General features: G+C 44.5%; 1 protein-coding gene across 3 annotated transcripts in view; it reads left to right on the top strand.

Annotated features, from left to right (window-relative positions):
* The window catches only part of LOC133050455 (ubiquitin-conjugating enzyme E2 E2), a 352,912-nt gene that overhangs the window by 296,516 nt on the left and 37,413 nt on the right, over positions 1 to 18,983 (top strand). For all 3 annotated transcript variants that reach the window (XM_061134627.1, XM_061134625.1, XM_061134624.1), the window contains one exon: positions 694 to 841. In XM_061134627.1, coding sequence (XP_060990610.1) covers positions 694 to 841 — 148 coding nt within the window. The remainder of the gene's footprint in view (positions 1 to 693; positions 842 to 18,983) is intronic.

The raw sequence follows: 18,983 nt of genomic DNA, 5'->3' as shown, positions 1-18,983 counted from the left end.
CGTGCTCAGTTCTGTCCACTGTTTGCAACCCCAGGGACCGCAACCCACCAGGGTCCTCTGTCCATGGAATTTTCCAGGTAAGAATAATGGAACAGGTTGCCATTTCCTTTGCCAAAATGCCCAGAGGAATAGATAAAGAAGATGTGGATAAAGAAGATATACATATACATATATACAATGAAATATTTTTCAGCCATATAAAAGAATGAAATAATGCCATGTGCAGCTATTTAGATGGACATAGAGATTAGCATATTAAGTAAGTCAGACAAAGATCTATCATATGATATCACTTATATGTAGAATCTAGAAAAAAACTGTAACAAATGAACTTATTTACAAAACAGAAATAGACTCACAGACATAGAAAACAAACTTATGGCTACCAAAGGCGATTGGGGGTGAGGGGGAAGGATAAATTAGGAGACTGAAATTAACATACACACACTACTATATATAAAGTAGATCACCAGCAAGGATCTCCTGTATAGAACAGGGAACTCAATGTTCTGTGATAACCTATGTGAGTAAGAATCTGAAAGAGAATGAATGTACGTACATGTGTTACTGAATCACTCGGCTATGCACCTGAAACTAACACAACATTATGAATCAACCATACTCCCAACAAAACTCTTTAAAGATCAAAATAAACGGCTTGGCTATTTACATCAGCTCTGCATTTTCCTCTAGGTGACCTTCCGCACCAGAATCTATCACTGTAACATTAACAGCCAAGGCGTGATCTGCCTGGACATCCTGAAGGACAACTGGAGTCCGGCCCTCACCATCTCTAAAGTCCTCCTGTCCATCTGCTCCCTCCTGACAGACTGCAACCCCGGTAAGACTCCCATCCGCGGAGGGCTGGAGCTGCACCCCGCTGCAGGGTCAGCTCCCGGTTCACTCTTTACCGCCAGGACCACCACTGGCACGGTTACTTTTATTATTATTGATTTTAAATTTCCATCATTTGTAACTCCTTCCTTTTTCGGTTCAGTCCAGTCATCAGTCTTTTTAAAACCTATTATTTGCCAAAAAGGAAAAAGCACAGTGTGTAATCAGAGTGAATGAAAAATCATTTTAGATGGGGAAGTGCATTTAAAGAATGCCTTACCTTCTGCTGCCAAATCATAATAGGGATTCAAATTGAATAGCCTAATCTTTAATTAGATGCCCCCCAGAAGATGCTCGCTTGAGAGATGAGGACTGTTAAAATCTGACCACCCTCAGGCAGCGCCACAGAGAGGTCACCACGTGGCATTTTCATAACCGTGCGCCGTACAAGCCGTTAGAGCCGAAAAGCCCCTGCGCTAGGAAACACCGAGAAAGGCACCGGGGAACCGCAGCTTCCCGGGGACCCTGAGCGGAGCGGTGCCCAAGCCCCCGGGCCTTCCGCGTGCTGGCCGCCGGAGCTCCTCCTTCCGGGGCTTCCCGGATGTGAGTCCGCGGCTTTGACCGCCGCTTCCGGCTGGGCCAAGCCCGCTGCCAATAGGTTACGTATGCCGGGGCTTTGGGGGGAAATAACAGAAGTCCAAAGGTTTTTCACCGGGGTTTTCGTCATTGTTCTTAGTGAGAAGTTCTTTCAGTGTTTAATTAATAGTCCTAAGATTTTTTGAGATTCCATCTTCCATGTTCAGGAAATGAACTCACTAGATAAGCGGAGTTTCAGACGAGAGAGAAATGGCAAGTGGGAACTAGGGTCTCTCTTAGGACCCAGGCTGGTTAATAAAACGTGTAGAAATGGTCATCTTTTCCATCTTTCTATGTTTGTTGTTTTTCAGTAGTAAAAACTTATTTTTAATGAAGACATTTAAAAACAGAATTTAGTTAAGTTGTGATATATGTAAACTATATATAACAAATCAATGCTTTTAACACCAAGAAACTAAAATATAATTGTGCAAGATCATTGTAAAATATTTTTGAATTAATTTATACCGAATGCCAGATTGTGTAGTTCAACCATGATGCACTAATTTAATGCAAGAACATATACTTTTGTTTTTTGAATGTCACTATTCCTGTTTCAATCCCATTTGTCTGTATGATGGTGTGTGACCTCGTTTGGAGGTCATGTCATCAAAACACTTTGCATGTGTGTGGTTTTTCCTTTGGGAAATGTCGCACCACGGGACTACAGTCTGCCTCCCCACTCCCCAGAAGGTACTTCTGGGGTTTTCAGACACTTCGAGGGCAGTGTGTTTTAGAGAAAAAATTTATTTCGAGAGGTGAGTCACTTATTCAAGAAACTTTTGCTGTGAAGTTATTATGCTGTACACCTTAAACTCAGTTTTGTGTTTCAGTTATATCTCAGGGAAAAAAAGAAAGCAAAATAAATTTTTGAGACTCTACCATCTATGAGGCAGTTTTGACCACAAGATAAATTTCTTATACATGGAATAAGGTGTCAGGTCACACTTAGAACACTTGGTGCCAAGAGACAGCCTTACCCCAGTGGGAACCACGTTAGCGGAAATGGACCCCGTCACCCTGACTGTTCTCCTGCATTCCAGAACAACTTTCTCTCAACAGTTGAAAGGTTTCTGTTCCATAAATTAGTTTCCTTTTTCTGTGACACAGGAAATTACAGATACATTCCACAGAAAAAAATATATATGTATCAAAATCATCCTTGGTGGAAACAAAATCCCATAAACAAATAGATTTTGTAGATCATGCTATGAATATTAAGAAAAAGCCTAAAGCTAATAATGTTCCTTAAGTTTCACCAACTAGAGATGGCTTATCTGGTATCAGAATAGATTCCTATCTGTAAAATACCGTGGTAACAAAATAAATGTTCATCCTTTAACACACATAAAAAAAGATTTCTAATTGGTACCTCATTATAGGTATGTTTCTGTTCACACTTCTAGAGTCTTAAAAAGAAGTTACCCAAAACAAGTCAAAATGTCCATTGTTTTGTTCAGTGGGTTTATTTCACATTGTCTTCTGGTACCCTTCCCTCCATTCTCTGTGAATGTTTCTCTCTAGACTTATGTTGAACTTCAATCTGGCCTATTTTCACGTGATCACAAATGTAAGTTTAATAGAATATGAATAAGGACTTTCCTGCACTGAGTCCATGCAGCTGTTTTCACACCAGAAATGCTGTCAGCTCAGAAGTAGGTTTTGCATAAAGATACAGGTTTAACCAACTTTGTGAGGGCCATCACTCTTGTCCCTACATAAACTGGGGGGGGGGGGGGGGGCGGGGGGGGGTGAGGGGAGGAGGTCATCTTTTTGCATGCTTTTCTCTTAATTTATATTTATCTCTTCCAAGAATTTGGCCCATTCAAAGCAAATGTTTCAGGGTAAGGCTACACACCCTGTCTTGCTTGATAGTGAGAGTCAGCAAATATAGATTTCAAAACCAGCTGCACTGTTTATTACCAGTGTGACCTTGTACCAGCCATTTAACTTTGCTCAGCCTCCGTTTCTTGTATAAAACAGATTATCCTCAGCTGTAGCTAAGTCACCGGATTCCTGTGAGTTTAAAACGAGATCTTGTATGTGAAAACCCATTGTAAACAGCAATGGGTTGCTCTTGATGTTATTTCCCAGAGTATTTAGGACTCCAGATGTAATAGATTAGATGCGATCTGTTCCCACGAGGCTGCATTTAACCAAGAGAAGATAGAATTGAATACTGTCTCTCACACCACCTCCTCAGCAACTGACACATTGGGATTTTTCATCCGAAGAACGCCTAGTCCTGAATTCCTGTCCATAAACTGGAACGCTGTGTGATAGGAGTGCTGAAACCTTATCTCTTGGGAAGGATCGCTCAGACAGCGATGTCCGACAGCGCGCAGGCCCTTGAGGGTGCCCGGGGCGCTCCATCCCCGAGGCCGCGGTGGGGGGACCTCCCTGCGGGCCTCAGCGGGCTGGCCACGCTTCGCAGGGGGCCCCTGGGCCGCCGCGGCGCCTGCTTGCCCAGGCAGGGCTGGCCCCCGGCGGATGGCCGTGACCGCTGCCGGGAGCAGAGAGCCGGGGCAATAGAGGCTGAGAAGCCCAAGGGTCCGCACCAGGGACTCCGCTGGCGTCCAGGGGCCGGGACTCCGCGCTCCCAGTGCCGGGCCCGGTCTCCATCCCCGACTGAGGAACGAGCGCCTCATGCTGCAGCTGAGACCCAGTGCAGCCGAAATAAATAAATACGTGTTTTTTGATAAAAACAAAGGCCAGCACCAGCCTCCCAGATCCCCTGATGGCGGGCCTGCTCAATGAGCACGTTTCATCCAGAAGTCGCTAAAATTTACAGTTCTAAACACGTTTCCATTTCTTCATGGAATGCTTCTATTTGTAAACACTCTCTTCTCAAGCATATATAACATTTAAGCTCTCTTCTACTTAATTTCATCTTTTAAAGTTTGTTTTTGCTGTTTTGTGGCTTTTTTCAAACGCTTAGCTGTTTTAGCATATTCTTTATATGAAATCTATTTGTTATTTAAAACCTGCCTGTGTAACGGTCTTCAGGCCTATAAATATTAATAATGGGTGCTTTCCCTCAGACACAAAATGAACTATCCTGAAAACACTGACGATTATGAAATAAAAAAAGGTCAACAGTTTCCTGTCCCAGAGGCTTTATTCACAGAGTAATGTCCAGAAATATTAATCTCTTTTTCATAAATCTTCTTATCACCTGGCATCGTTTGACTGACCGCAGTTGTTCTTTCTGCCGCGCTCCTCTCGCTTCTGGAAGGTTTGTGAACTTGTTTGATTCTCCGTTGTTGCTGTCGTTTTCCCCTAAATGCTGAAACGGGAGGTGCTGGCGTTTCATAACATGGGGGTTTGGAAAGACAGCTCGGCGGTTATGAACTGTTTGTTCCACACTCGCAGTTCATTTGTACCTAAGCCTCTATTTCTGCGGCATGTTCTTAACAGAACCATCCAGGTCTGTTTGTTGCTCTAAATTTCCGCTTAACTGCTAAGCTTTCTCCTCGATTCTGACTGTGATCATCAGATTACTGACTCCTCTCTGCCTCAGTCTTCTTGTCTGTAAAATAGGCTTAATGATAGTGCCTGCCTCAAGAGATGTCATGAGATTCTTGTCCTCTGATGAAGCTGTTTGATTCATAATGTGATTTTGATGCTGCATTGTGAAAAAAAAATTCCCCCCAAGACATATGGCTCTTAGGAGATAATCAGAAATTGGAAAACAGAGTATTTGATATTGAAGAATTATTGACAGAAGTTTTTAGGCATAAGAAAATGAAATGGTAATTATGAATTTTCTATACATGGTTTCCTTTTAAAGACCCATACTGAGTTCTTTGCAAATGCACCTGTATTTCATTCGCGGTCATCTGCGTCAGACGATAGGCTGCCTGTGGAGAGCCTGGACAGCAGGGCCCCGCATCCAGAAACAGCCACGAGGTCCTCGTCCCCCACTTCTCAAGCAGGCAGAGCTGCCCCGGGCAAGCCAGAAGGTGCTCTGAGCACACTCACAGACGTCACACTCACCACCTCCCCCCATCACCTTCCACATCAGAATCGGGTTGGTTACTCCCAGTCTTTGATTTATGCAAATCTGTATTAGAACAACAAGTAGATCTAAGAACGGCAGCCAATCACCCCTCTGTCTTAGCACAGCGAGGAAGCTGAGGGTGCACAGAGCTGCACTGTCGTTGGTAAGAGCTCTGGTCCTTCCAGATGGATTCGGTGGAGGAAGGACTCTCTCCCCATGGCCTGTCCATAGTGTTCAAACGCCCCTTCCCCGGCATCACTGCCCTTGGTTTCAGATCTCTTACAGACGGTTTAATTTAAACAACAAATATAATCCTTATCCACCAGTTGTGTCAGATATCTTAACTTTGATTGTTATTAATTGCTTGTCTTTGACCTGGTTATAGTTACATGGTAAATTGTGTTGCTATTAAATATTTAAAAATTTTAGTTGCTAGTGACTGCTGAGTGGTGGGGACCATAAAATAGGATTAATTATTTTAACAGAGATGTTTGTGTGATTATTTACACTAAGTTGGTGAGCTCTTAGACTATGAGAGCTACCTAAATGGAATTTAAGAGGATTCCATTGCTCACGACAGCAACACAAACCTTTCTACTCCTACAGTTGAGAACTGGCAGAGAATAATTTATTTCACTGAAATTTAGAGAAAACTGCAAAAGTGATAACCTACCTATTTTCAAAGCAGGCTATCTTAGTAGGAATGCCAAAAAGAAACGTTGATGTTTCTAAAACAGACATTACAGATGGCTGTGTAGACATCAGATTTCTTCTGATGCCTTTGACTTTTTATTCAAGTGAGAAGCTTAAAAAGTAGATAGACATGGTGCAACATACAGCTAACTTCAAGCTATTTTCTTTGTGAAGATTTGGCTTCCCTTTGAGAATATTACATGCTGAATTCCAAAAGTCATTCTAATCAGGACTTCCAAATATGGACATAGATAGTCTATAATTTGCAGTCATTTATCCTCTCAGGCACCTCATACAAGAAAAACAAAGCTGTAGTTGTATGTCGTTAAATCAGTCTACCTGGTATTTTAAATACCCGAGAGTAAATAAAGCTCACAAAATGTACTGTGTGAGGGCCTCGGTTCTGGCTCGGGAGTCACTGCTGCCTCCTGGGGACCCTGCTCCCGTGGTGCCCATAGGCTTACTCAGATCAGTTTGGAAACGTGCTGTGTAGGGTGTGGAGGCTCTAGAAAAACTGAGGCTTCATTGAGAAGGATGAATAAAATCAGAGAATGTGCATCATTAAAGAAAATAATATTTCAGCTGTGTGAATTAAGTTTCACAGAAATTGTTCTATACCATCATAAATTAGGCTTAAAAAAAAACAGAAAATAGCAATTCTGAGATATTTACCTCGATCTATATATTTATAAATGTGATGTTTAAGTGCTATTAAAAGGGTTGTTTCCCTACTTTGTCATTCTGTAGAAAGGCATCCTTTATAGTTCCCTACAAGGTATTTTGGTATTTAATAATGAAACTGAAAGATCCAGTTGGGTGCAACATTTTGTCCAAGAATGATTTTCTAGGAAATACAGAATGATAAAGGACAGTTTAAATTACCTAACCATGAGTTTGGACTTCGGACTGCCATGCAGTGAAACAAGTGAAAAGGATTGTCTTTGAGACGAAGAGCTGGCAGGAAGAGACTGGGGGCTTCAGCGTGTAGGTGAGAGGCGAAGGCACAAGTGTGCCAACCTGCCTTGAGTGTTTCTCCTTGGTGTAAGCAAGTGTTTATCTAACACGACCGTCTCTTGGCTGTCTTTCCTGAACAGCCGAAGTGCCTAGGTTAAAAAGAACATTTGCTGTTTATTATTTTTTGATAGATCATTGTCCAAAAGTGCTAACCTTCCGAAGCTTTGTTGCTTTCCTAGTTAAACCCATTGCCTTAGTAGGGCTGGTTCTTTTAAAACAGCAAAAACTAGACTTTACCATTATTTGCTGATACATGGGAAGAGCAGAACTTAAAATGTGCCAGTGAAGTTTCATCTTCACAACTTGGGCAAAGGGCGGTCGGGGGAGCTGCTGCCGGTGGTAGCGATGAGAACACATCCTTACGTTTGTCACCGGCTTCTGCTCTGGCTTCCGCTTCCTTCGCTGACCAGGAGGAGCTGCTCTCCGCGTTCCTAAAGCGGGGAGCGGACCCGGGGCAATCCAGTCCGCTCTCTTCTCGACCCATCATGAGGTCATCCCCTCATCCTCTGTAAGGAGTCTGACTGGTGTGTCCTTGGACAGCGTGTCCAGTCAAAGTCTCATCATTTCAGGGCAGTTAAGGTTAGCCTGATTAGTAGGCTTTTTAATGAATTGTGGAAATTTTACATGAGTGAAGACCCAGTCCCTTTAAGCATACATAGGAAACACTGGTAAATGTTTAGACTGGGCACCCTGGAGACTCTGCTTTACCAAGGAAAGGAGTGAAAGTTGGGTTTTTCACATTCAGAAAAATAGAGAAAATGATTATCACGAACCCTAATGTATCCCTCACCTAATCTAGATTCAAAACGTACCTTTATATTGGGGTTGGGGTATCTTTACAGGTTAGCAAGTGCGTTTTTAGACAGGCTGACTAGTCTCAGATAGTACTGCTTTCTACAATTCATTTTCATGCTAACCCTTTTTAAAAGAAATGGAAACCGCCAGCTTCAGCACCGGTTTTTGCCTCAGAGATAGGTTAATACTCATTTCTAAAGGGTGCAATGTGTGTTGCCTTCAGAAACGAATGTGGAAGATAGGCCACTGAATAAAGTCTTGTTTTATAAGAAGAAATGAAGATAAGCTATTTAAGTGACACCTGTTTGAAATTGTTGACCATACCCTTATTGTTATTAATATGGAAATTTTATAATTCTGAAACATTTAATAAAAATCCTCTAATTGCCCAGAAATTCACTTATGTAGACAAAACGTTAGATGATTTAATGTTTTGCCTTTTTAATTTGAGTATTTGAGATTGTGTTACCTTGGGAAAATACCATTGTTAGGAAAGTCTGAAGACTTAACGTAACCCCACCAGCGTCTAGCCCCCTTACAGCTCACTAGTCGTCTGTACTTCCCCTTGCTTTCTCTTTTTCAGTATTTATTGACTTACTTGGCCATGTCAGGTCTTCGTTACAGCACTCGGATCCTCACTGATCTCTCAGGACTGTCCTTGAGGTACGCGGGCTCTCTGGTTGCGGCTTGCAGCCTCCGTCCCTCCGAGGCAAGCAGGATCTTGGTTCCGTGACCAGGGACCACAAGGCAGATCCTTGACCACTGGGCCACCCGGGAAGTCCCAACTTCTTCTTCCATTCTAACTCACCGTCCAGTCAATATCTGACCCAGGCAAGGGCGCTCAGTAACAGCACATGCAATAATTCTTATTTTAAAAAGAAGATGCTTCTAAAATGCAGACTAATTATTCCTACCCAACAGCAATATCATCTTTCCCTTTTTCTCCTGTGTCTGTCTGTCCTTTAAGAGATCCTGGAGCCCTATGCTTATTATGGGTGTTAAATTTCTGGTTTGTGTCATGTTAGTGAGAAATTTGAACATTAAGTAGTATAGGAGTTCCTTTAAACCACAGGCATGTGTCTTTCAATGACAGGTGTGTTCCTGGTGGAAAAATTGCAAATCACTATATTTTAGGTGTATTTGAAGAACCTTCTGCTGAAGAGTATTCTAAGAAACCAAGTGAAGCATTTTCAAACTTGAATAATGATTGTCTCCATTTGTTTTTTCTTAAAAGTACAGAGTTTTCCCCCCTAATTCAGCACTGCCTTTCCTGTGAGGTGAAGTGAAGTGAAAGTCGCTCAGTCGTGTCTGACTCTTTGCAACCCCATGTGCTCCACGGAATTCTCCAGGCCAGAATACTGCAGTGGGGAGCCTTTCCCTTCTCCAGGGGATCTTCCCAACCTAGGAACTGAACCGGGGTCTCCTGCATTGCAGGCAGATTCTTCACCAACTGAGCTGTCAGGGAACCCCCCCCCCCCCCATCACCCCAAATAAGTCATATTGTTTGCGATACAGGTGCCCGCTGACAGCAGCCTGCCGCCGTGTGCGTGTGGGCAGGACAGCAGGCGGGCCCTGGTGGGGTGACGTCACGTCGGCGCAGAGCCCCTCCATCGCCCCAGGCCCCGCCCCCCACTCGTGTGCAGACTGGCCCCCGAGATGGGAACGTCCTCATCCACACTCAATTCAGATCCACGAGGGAAACTGGTATAATGGAGAGGCCTTTTTTCTTCTGTTTTTTAACTAGACAGTCCCTTCTGTTGGCCGCAGTAGGCCTGGGTTGCTGCGCACGGGCTTCCTCTCGTTGTGGCGCGCGGGGCTCCTCTTCATCGCAATAGGGGGCGTCTCACAGCAGATGTTTCTCTCTTGCAGAGCCCAGGCTCCGGGCTCACGGGCTCAGCAGTTGTGGCCCCCGGGCTTGTGGGATCCTCCCAGACCAGGGACTGAACCCCTGTCCCCTGCATTGGCAGGTGGATTCTCATGCACCATGCCACCAGGGAAGTCCAAGGAGATGTCTCTATAGTATATTGAGCTTTGGATGCCAGCATTAGGTTTTTAGAAGAAACACTCTGGAAGAGAGCACCCAGCTACAGTGTATGAATGAATAACCCTGCTTCCCTGGGGCAAAGGCACACAAGAGCGCCAGCCACCCTGGTCCTCCGTAGAAGGATACACTTACTCTGGGCATGTGTTATCTAGGGAAAGGTCACATAAGGTTGCTGTATTAACCCTAGCCCTGACTTCAGCCTTGTCCAGAATATGTCTGTGTCTGCAGAGAATGCATCTTTTCAGTGGAGTCACATTCCGAATACCATGACTAGCTTAGGCTTGGGATTAATCACATCTGAGCTACTAGGGAAGGATAAAAATGGGAGAGACCTAGTAGATGCTAAAGAGATCAAGAAGAGATGAAGGAATACACGTATAAAACTGTATAAAAGAAGATCTTAATAAACCGGATTACCACAATGGTGTTGTTAGTCACCCAGAGCCAGATATTCTGGAGTGCAAAGTCAAGTGGCCTTAAGAAGCACTGCTGTTAATAAAGCTAGTGGACGTGATCAAATTCCAGCCTAACTATTCAAATCCCTAAAGGATGATGCCTTCATGGTTTTGCATTCATTTTGTCAGCAAATCTGGAAGACCCAACAGTGGCCACAGGACTGGAAAAGGTCAATCCTCACCCCAAGTCCCAAGAGGGGTAGTACTAAAGAATGTGCTAACCATCGGGCAGTTGCACTCATCTCCCGTGCTAGGAAGGTCATGCTTAAAGTCTTACATGCTAGGCTTCAATATTATGCAAACCAAGAACTTCCAGATGTCCAAGCTGGGTTTAGAAAAGGAAGAGGAACTAGAGATCAAATTGCCAACATTTGCTGGATGATAGAGAAAGCTAGGGGATTTCAGAAAAACATCTATCTCTGTTTCATCAACTACACTAACGCCTTTGCCTATGTGGATCATGGCAAGCTGTGGGAAGCTCTTAGAGAGATGGAAATACCAGACCATCTTACCTGTCTCCTGAGAAACCTGTATGCAGGTCAAGAAACAACCTGTTAGAACCCAGTATGGAACAACTGATTGGTTCAGGATCGAGAGGAGAGGAAACAGGGTTGTCTGCTGTCACCCTGTCTGTTTAATCTATACGTTGAGCACGTCATGAGAAATGCTGGGCGAAATGCTGGGTGAGTTACAAGCTGGAATCAAGATAGGCGGGAGAAACATCAACAACCTCAGATGTGCGGGTGATATCACTCTAATGACAGAAAGCCAAGAGGAACTAAAGAGCCTCTTGATGAGGGTGAAGGAGGAGAGTGAAAGAGCCGGCTTAAGATGAAATAATAAACTAAGACCATGGCATCAGCCCCCTGACTCATGGCGAATAGAAGGGAAAAGGTGGAAGCAGTGACAGAGCTCCTCTCCTTGAGCTCAGAATCACTGCAGACGGTGATGGCAGCCATGAAATCAGAAGAGATTGCTTCTCAGCAGGAAAATGATGACAAACCTAGACAGTGTGTTGAAAAGCAGACACATTACTCTGCCAACAGAGGTCCATATAGTCAAGGCTGTGGTCTTCCCAGTGGTCACGTATGGTTGGGAGAGCTGGATGGTAAAGAAGGCAGAGTGCCAAAGAACTGGTGCTTTTGAACTGTGGTGCTGGAGGAGACTCCTGAGAGTCCCTTGGACTGCAAGGAGATCCAACCAGACACTCCTAAAGCAAATCAATCCTGAATATTCACTGGAAGGACTGATGTTGAAGCTGAAGCTCCAGTATTTGGTCATCAGATGGGAAGAGCTGACTCACTGGAAAAGTCCCTGATGCTGGGAAAGACTGAGGGCAGAAGAAGAGGGCGTCAGAGGATGAGATGGTTGGACGGCATCACAGATGCAAAGGACGTGAACTTGGACAAGCTTCAGGAGATGCTGAGGGATGGAAAAGCCTGGAGTGCTGCAGTCCATGGGGTCGCAAAGGGTTGGACACGACTGGGCAACTGAACAACAGCAATCACATCTGAGTTCTAAATAGCCTGTGTCCAATCTGGTAAAAGTTTCTAAGTGAAAGATGACTGTTCGTGGGAGGGTTTTGTTTGCTTGTCTGTCCAGTTCTCTGGAAAGCTGATTTAAAGGCACAGTTATTGTAACTAGGCGAAGAGGCCTTTGACTTATATGCAGAAGTTGCATTTGGGGAACCCGGTTCAGGCCATGTGTGTCTTCACAGTGTGGATGAAGATACCTCAAGTGAAGAAGAAAAGGGTTCTAGAGGTATATACTCCTTGACTGTGTATCTGGAGTGGCTTTTTCTTTTTTCACATAGAATTATCTTTATTGTGTTTTCTTATAAAAAATAATACTTACTAAATTTTTCATAAATCAACTATTATTTAAAGGGAAATATTTAATTTCCATTTGAGGCTCTGCAAACTTCAGTTCAGTGGTAGTGGTGGTTTAGTCGCCAAGTCGTGTCTGACTCTCTGTGACCCCGTGGACTGTAGCCCGCCGGGCTCCTCTGTCCATGGGATTCTCCAGGCAAGAATACTGGAGTGGCTTGCCATTTCCTTCTCCAGGGGATCTTCCCAACCTAGGGATCGAACCCAGGTCTCCTGCACTGTAGGCAGACTCTTTACTGACTGAGCTACAAGAGAAGATTCAGTTCAGTGAGACTCAGGAAAGTATACTTGTTCTTTAAGTTTGTCTCATCTGGTGTAAATTTAGACTCACTGACCTCAACTCTTAGCCCTGGCTTTGACCTGCTTCTGCTTAACATTTCCTGTGCCTATTTTCTTGCCCCTTAATATAAATCTGGATGTGGATCAGCAGTTGCTACCAGTTTTTGTTATCAAGTCTATTGCTGTCTCTGTAATAAAAACCTCTAATTTATTTGTTTACAAGTCGATCTCATTAAAAAGCTGCTATATATATTAACTTTTGATGGAAATTCTCTTCATTTTACTTTTTGGAAAATGTCACGCAGGGGTTTTCCTTTTTAGAAATCAGCATTCATCTCCTTTTTCCTTAGAGAAACATAGTGGAGTGGTCAGAACGAGTGTTTATCCATTTCTACACTCTCCCCAAACTGATGTCTTCCTCCACTAAAATCAGTTAATGAATGTATTTCTCAGTGTAAAATTTACTAAATTTCCTGTATTTCAGGTGTGTTTCTCCCCCTAACTTATCTTCAGATCTCTGACATTTGATGTTCTTTTGAATATTGGCTAAAGCTGTTGAAATTCCTATTCCATCCTTGTCAGTGAAAGGCTTTGAAAACACAAATAAGAAATTGAGAAGTGAAGCAGACCCTTAATATAAACAAACGCCATCTTTACTCACATGGAAATGTGACTTTCACTTGGAACTCTCTATCCAACCAGTGATTCAAAGACTGTCTTTCCCTTACTTGAGAAATTTCTGAAGAAACAGGAACATTTAGGCTAGATTTTAATGAACTTTTTCTTCCTTCTTTTAAAAATTTTGTATTTACTTACTGACTTCTCTTTTTGGCTGAGCTGGGTCTTGGCTGCCGCTCGGGCGTTCTCCAGCTGCAGGAAGCGGGCGCTGCCCGTGGTTGAGATGCAGGGGCTTCTCCCTGCATGGCTTCTCGTGCAGGGCACGGGCTTCAGTACTTGTGGTACCCACGGGCTCAGTTGCTCTGCCGCACGTGGGATCTTCCCAGACCAGGGATCCAGCCCATGTCCCCTGCATTGGCAGGCAGATTCCTTACCCCTGGACCACCAGGGAGGTCCTCTTTAATTATTTCTTAAATTAAGATCATTTAAAGATAAGATTACAGTGATGAAAAAGGACTCGTTCATGCCCCTCGGTTCAGGGTAAAGCAAGTTATGTTTTAAATGATAGGGAAAGGATTATGCAAGACTTGTATCTTTTAGGTCAAAGGTCTTTCCTGTTCCCCTAGATAACCTCTCCTGGTGGGTGTTTTGTTTTGTCTTTAAAGTTTAGGGCCAGTAGGAAGTGTCTCACTCTTTAAATGAGGCCTCTTTTCTTCTGTAGGCACATCTTTATTTTCACTCTGGTCTGAGGTAGTCCAGCAGTAATGTAATGCTCAGGCACAATCGCTCCGTTAACCCTTGTGATGAGCACACACGCTAATCATCCCCGTTGCTTTTCTACACTCTGTCCTCGAGCTTTATTATGACTTACTCTATTTCTGTGGTAATTATTTTATTGAGCGTAAGTATTTTATTGCAAATCATTTGACTCTCTTTTGGCAGAGTGAGGCATATAATAAGAGATTAAAATTTCTCTTGTGGTAGGTCCAAGGGGAGCATTTCGTAATGACCCAGCATTCTCTGCCTGGGTTTATTTACAGCTCTGCCAGGAGAGACATCACTGTGTCAGGCTTTGCTCGGCGGTTTTGTTCCAACAAGATGTATTTTCCCTGTCTGTTGTCCAGCTATCCTGTGGTCTCCAGGCCTCCACACACACGGAAAGGTTCCCGCTGTTATTCCCAGGCAGGGATTTGCTCTGGGTGTCTTTTCTACACTTAGAATATGTCTTAATGGAAATGATGAGATTGTTAAGTAACTGAAAATAGTCTGTGTAATGCTCTTAGATTTTCACTCAATGCCACTTTTGAAACTCCCAAGTTCTGTTTCTTGGTTGGTTACTTTCTTTTGAAATTCAGACTTCCCTCCCCACTCTGTCCATATCTATGATGTCATGGTTTGTTAATACTCATTGGGAGATGGAATCATTCTAATGATATTTACTGTCAGAAACACCTGTACCTGCTTTTCAAAAGACATAGCGTGGATTTTGCTGCTGCTGTTTAGTCTCTAAGCCGTGTGCAACTCTTTGTGACCCCATGGACTGTAGGCCTCCAGACTCCTCTGTCCATGGGATTCTCCAGGCAAGAATACTGGAGTGGGTTGCCATGCCTCCTCCAGGGGATCTTCCTGACCCAGGGATTGAACCCACGTCTCCTGCCTTGGCGGGCACATTCCTTACCGTGGACCCACCTGGGAAGCCCGGCGTGGGTTTTACTTTATGTAAATTTTAAAACTGAATGCATTTTTAAAACGTGATGGCTCAGCAGGTAAAGAATCCACCTGCCGATGTAGGAAACACAGGTTCCATCCCTGGGTCGGGAAGACCCCCTGGAGGACGGCGTGGAAACCAACTCCAGTACTCTTGCCTGGAGAATTCCGTGGACAGGGGAGCCTGGCGGGCTACAGTCCACGGGGTCGCAGAGTCAGACACGACTGAGCCACTCAGCGCGGCACAGCACGGCTTGTCTGTTCCATACATAGTAGTCTGGGTTTCTTCGTCTCCTTCCCTTTTCTTGTCCACCCACCCCACGCCTCTACTGGTAATCACTCCACATCTGGGAGGCTGCTTCTGTTTTGTTATATTCATCTGTTTATTTTTTTGGATTCCACATGTATAGATGAACACACACAGTGTTTGCTTTTCTGACTTACACCACTGACTGTCTTTTCTCTAGGTCCATACATGTTGCTGCAGATGGCAGAATTTCATTCTTTTTATGGCTGAGCTGCATTCCATTGTGTATATATATGTATATATCTCACATCTTCTTCAATCTGTTGATGGGCACTTAGCTTGCTTCCATATCTTGCCAACTGTAAATAATGCTCTTATAAACACTGGGGTGCATGTATCTTTTTGAAGTCGTGTTTTCATTTTCTTCTAATGTATACCTAAGAGTGGAATCGCTGGATCATGTGGTAGTTCTATTTTTAATTTTTTGAGAAATCTCCATACTGTTTGCAGTAGCGGCTACACCAATTTATATTCCCACCAACAGTGAATTAAGGTTTCCTTTTCCCCACATCTTTGCCGACATTTATTGTTTGTGGTCTTTTTGATGGTGGTCATTCTAACAGATGTGAGGTGATACCTCATGGTTTTGATTTATATTTCCCTGATAATGAGTGATGTTGCAAGCATCTTTTCATGTGCCTGTTGACTGTCTGTATGTCCTCTTTGAAACAAATATCTATTCAGGTCTTCTGCCCATTTTTTTTTTAAATTGGGTTGTTTTTCTGGTGTTGAATTGTGTGAACTCTTTGTATATTTTAGATATTAACCCCTTACCAGACATCTCATCTGCAAGTATCTTCTCCCATTTAGTAGGTTGTCTTTTCATTTTGTTGACGGTTTCCTTTGCTATGCAAACGCTTTTAAGTTTAATTAGGTTTGTTTATTTTCGCTCTTACTTCCCTTGCTTGAGGAGACAGGTCCAAAAAGTATCACTAAGACTTACGTCAAAGAGTGGATTCCTATGTTTTCTTCTAGGAGTTGTATGGCTTCAGGCCTTACATTTAGGCTTCTAATCCACGTTGAGCTTGTTTTTGTTTACACTGTGAGACGATGCCCCAGGTCCATTCTTTTACATGCAGCTGTCCAGTTTTCCCAGCACCATTATTGAAGGGACTGTCTTCTCCCCACACTGCTCCTTCACTTTTTTTAAACTTTCTTTCACCCAGCAAAATGTTTTTTTAAAAAAAACAAAAAGGAAGGAAAAGTTTTAAAAGAAGGAAATATAAACTATCTTTCTGATTTATTTTTACTTTGCAAGAGCTTTATTTATTATTCTCTCCATAACCAGATGACTTAGCCTCTAGCGTCTGTTGGCTGAGGACAGCCTTGGAATATTCCATTTCACTCCACGTGCCAAGCGGTGACTCTTGTTCTTCTGGCGTGCCAAGGCCGGAGCGGCCCGCCAACTCTCAGAAGGGGGCTGGTGTCAGCTCCGAAACTGCGGCTGAGCACAGAGAGCCGCCGGAGCAGGCGCTGTTCTCAGCCAGGACCGCCCTGCTCAATGCCGGGGCCTCTTTCTGCAGCCGACCAGCTTCTTTTCCTAATCTAGTTTGGAAAATGTATTAAATGCAAAGCGCTGTGTTCTGTAAGTGCCACTGCCGAAGCAGTATCAGACACTCAGCACGATGATCTCATTTGGATGTTCTTAGTGTCCTTGTCCTGTGTATGGATGGCGGCGTTTTTCTGTATTTTATTTATTTTGGCCGTGCGGAGTCCTCGTGGCTGCGCCCGGGCTTTCTTCCGTCGTGCCGAGCGGGTCCTCCCCTGCAGCTGCAGTCTCGGCCTCCTCAGGGCGGCGGCTGCCCTCGGTGCAGAGCCCGGCCTCTGGGCGTGCGGCTCAGTCGCTGTGATGAACGGGCTTAGTTGCTCCGAGGGAGGTGGAACCTTCCCAGGCCAGGGATCGAACCCATGTCCCCTGCACTGGCAGGCGGGATGTCATCCACTGTACCACCAGGGAAGTCCTGGCGGGCAGGATTGACAGTAAAAACACCGGAGTTGGTGCACCATGTAAGATGGTTTCTGTTGTTCGGCTCCTGGCTGTTGCCCTGATCTTTGCTGCGTTCTTGCCTGACTGCTCTAAGATCTCGAGTCTGACTCACAGTCACATACCTTCACATGCGTCTTTCCCGCAGACCTCCTTCTAGACTCACCAGTGCCAGGCAGACCGTGCCCACAGCGAAGGTTATGCTTTGCCATGTTAAATGACATAGCAGGTCAAAGGGACCAGATCACGCTGAGTCTGAAGATGGCAGGAAAGTTGGCGTGTTCTGTTGCCCACCTCTGTCATTCACTAGATAAGTCAGTGTCTTCATTTATGAAGTGAAGGCTGTGCTTCTGACCCACCTTTCCAGAGTTACTGTGCAGACACAGAGCCTGTGCGTCTTAAACACTTGAAGGTGGTGCGTATTGTTGTACGGAATGTAATAAACTGAAGCCCAGGGGCCCATGCTAGGTCTGCAAGCTGTGAGAACCTTTGAGATGGCAAAAACACATTTTGGTTTCTCGCATAAGATCTTTAAATGGCTTCTAGTTCTGTGAGTTTGGAGTTTCACATGCGACAGAACCTACTTTCTAGAAGGAAAACTAAAAGGAAGAATGAATTGTATGTCAAGCTTGACTTAATGATTTCAGTTTGCTTTAGTCTCCCGTCTTTATTAGATTATTCAAATATTCACTGCTATCCTCTGCCAAAAATCTGCCTCTTTCTTCCCAGCACCCATAAGGCACAAACTGCGTGCCATCATGCAACCCCATCCAATGAAAGAACTCCCCAGGAAGTTTTGCCTATTTCAAGTGCAAGCCTTTATCAGTCTTTACTGCCACCCTTGAGCCCCTTTGCCCTGGTGTGTGTGCGCGGTCAGTTGTATCCAACTCTGCAATCCCATGGGCTGTAGCCCACCAGGCTCCTCTGTGCATGGGATTCTCTGGGCAAGAACACTGGAGAGGGCTGCCATGCCCTCCTCCAGGGGATCTTCCCGACCCAGGGTTGGAACCCGTGCCTCTTTTATCTCTTGCATTGGCCAGTGGATTCTTTACCACCGGGGAGCCCAAATACAACTCGTAAGTCTAAAGACAGCTTAAAACCTGTCAGAACATCATATTGGATGGCAGACTCCTGAAGATCAGAGGTTACGTCCAGTTAAGGTAGGCGTGAAACGTACCTAATTTGTAATGAGGTTTGAGCAAATTTAATTACTGAACTAGATAGCCTTTATTATCCAGGCTGTTCATAATGTTTTTAAAATACGTCAGAGTTGACTTCTGCTTCTGGCCATGAAGAAGTAGCAGAAACCAGATTTATACTTCTGCCTTAAACAACGAGAAAACTAGACAGTAGACTACAGTCAGCGAAACAAGCGAAGTGAAGCCCACAGCTGCTCCCAGTTCCCGCCGAGGGGCGTGTCTGGGCTGCAGTCGGGGAGGGAGAATCCAGGGAGAGCCCAGCTGTCTCACCGAGCCGGGCTTGGGAGACCGAGAGGTCTTGTTTCATGGGGCAGAGACCCAGGGAAGAGGGGCTGCCCCGAGAGAAGCTCTAGAGACGGAAAAGGGATTGGAGCCTGTGCGTGTATGAGGATCGGGACCCCCTGGGGTTGGGGAGAGCCTCCATAGAGCAGTAGGCAGTAATCCTGAGCTCACAGAAGGCTCCTGTGAGCGGAAGACCTCACAACACACAGGAGGCCACGCGGTCCTCAGAAGATGTCTCGTAACAGTAAGG

Source organism: Dama dama, chromosome 32 (assembly GCF_033118175.1).
Source record: "Dama dama isolate Ldn47 chromosome 32, ASM3311817v1, whole genome shotgun sequence".
Lineage (NCBI taxonomy): Eukaryota > Metazoa > Chordata > Mammalia > Artiodactyla > Cervidae > Dama > Dama dama.
This window is presented reverse-complemented; position numbering and strand designations above follow the sequence as displayed.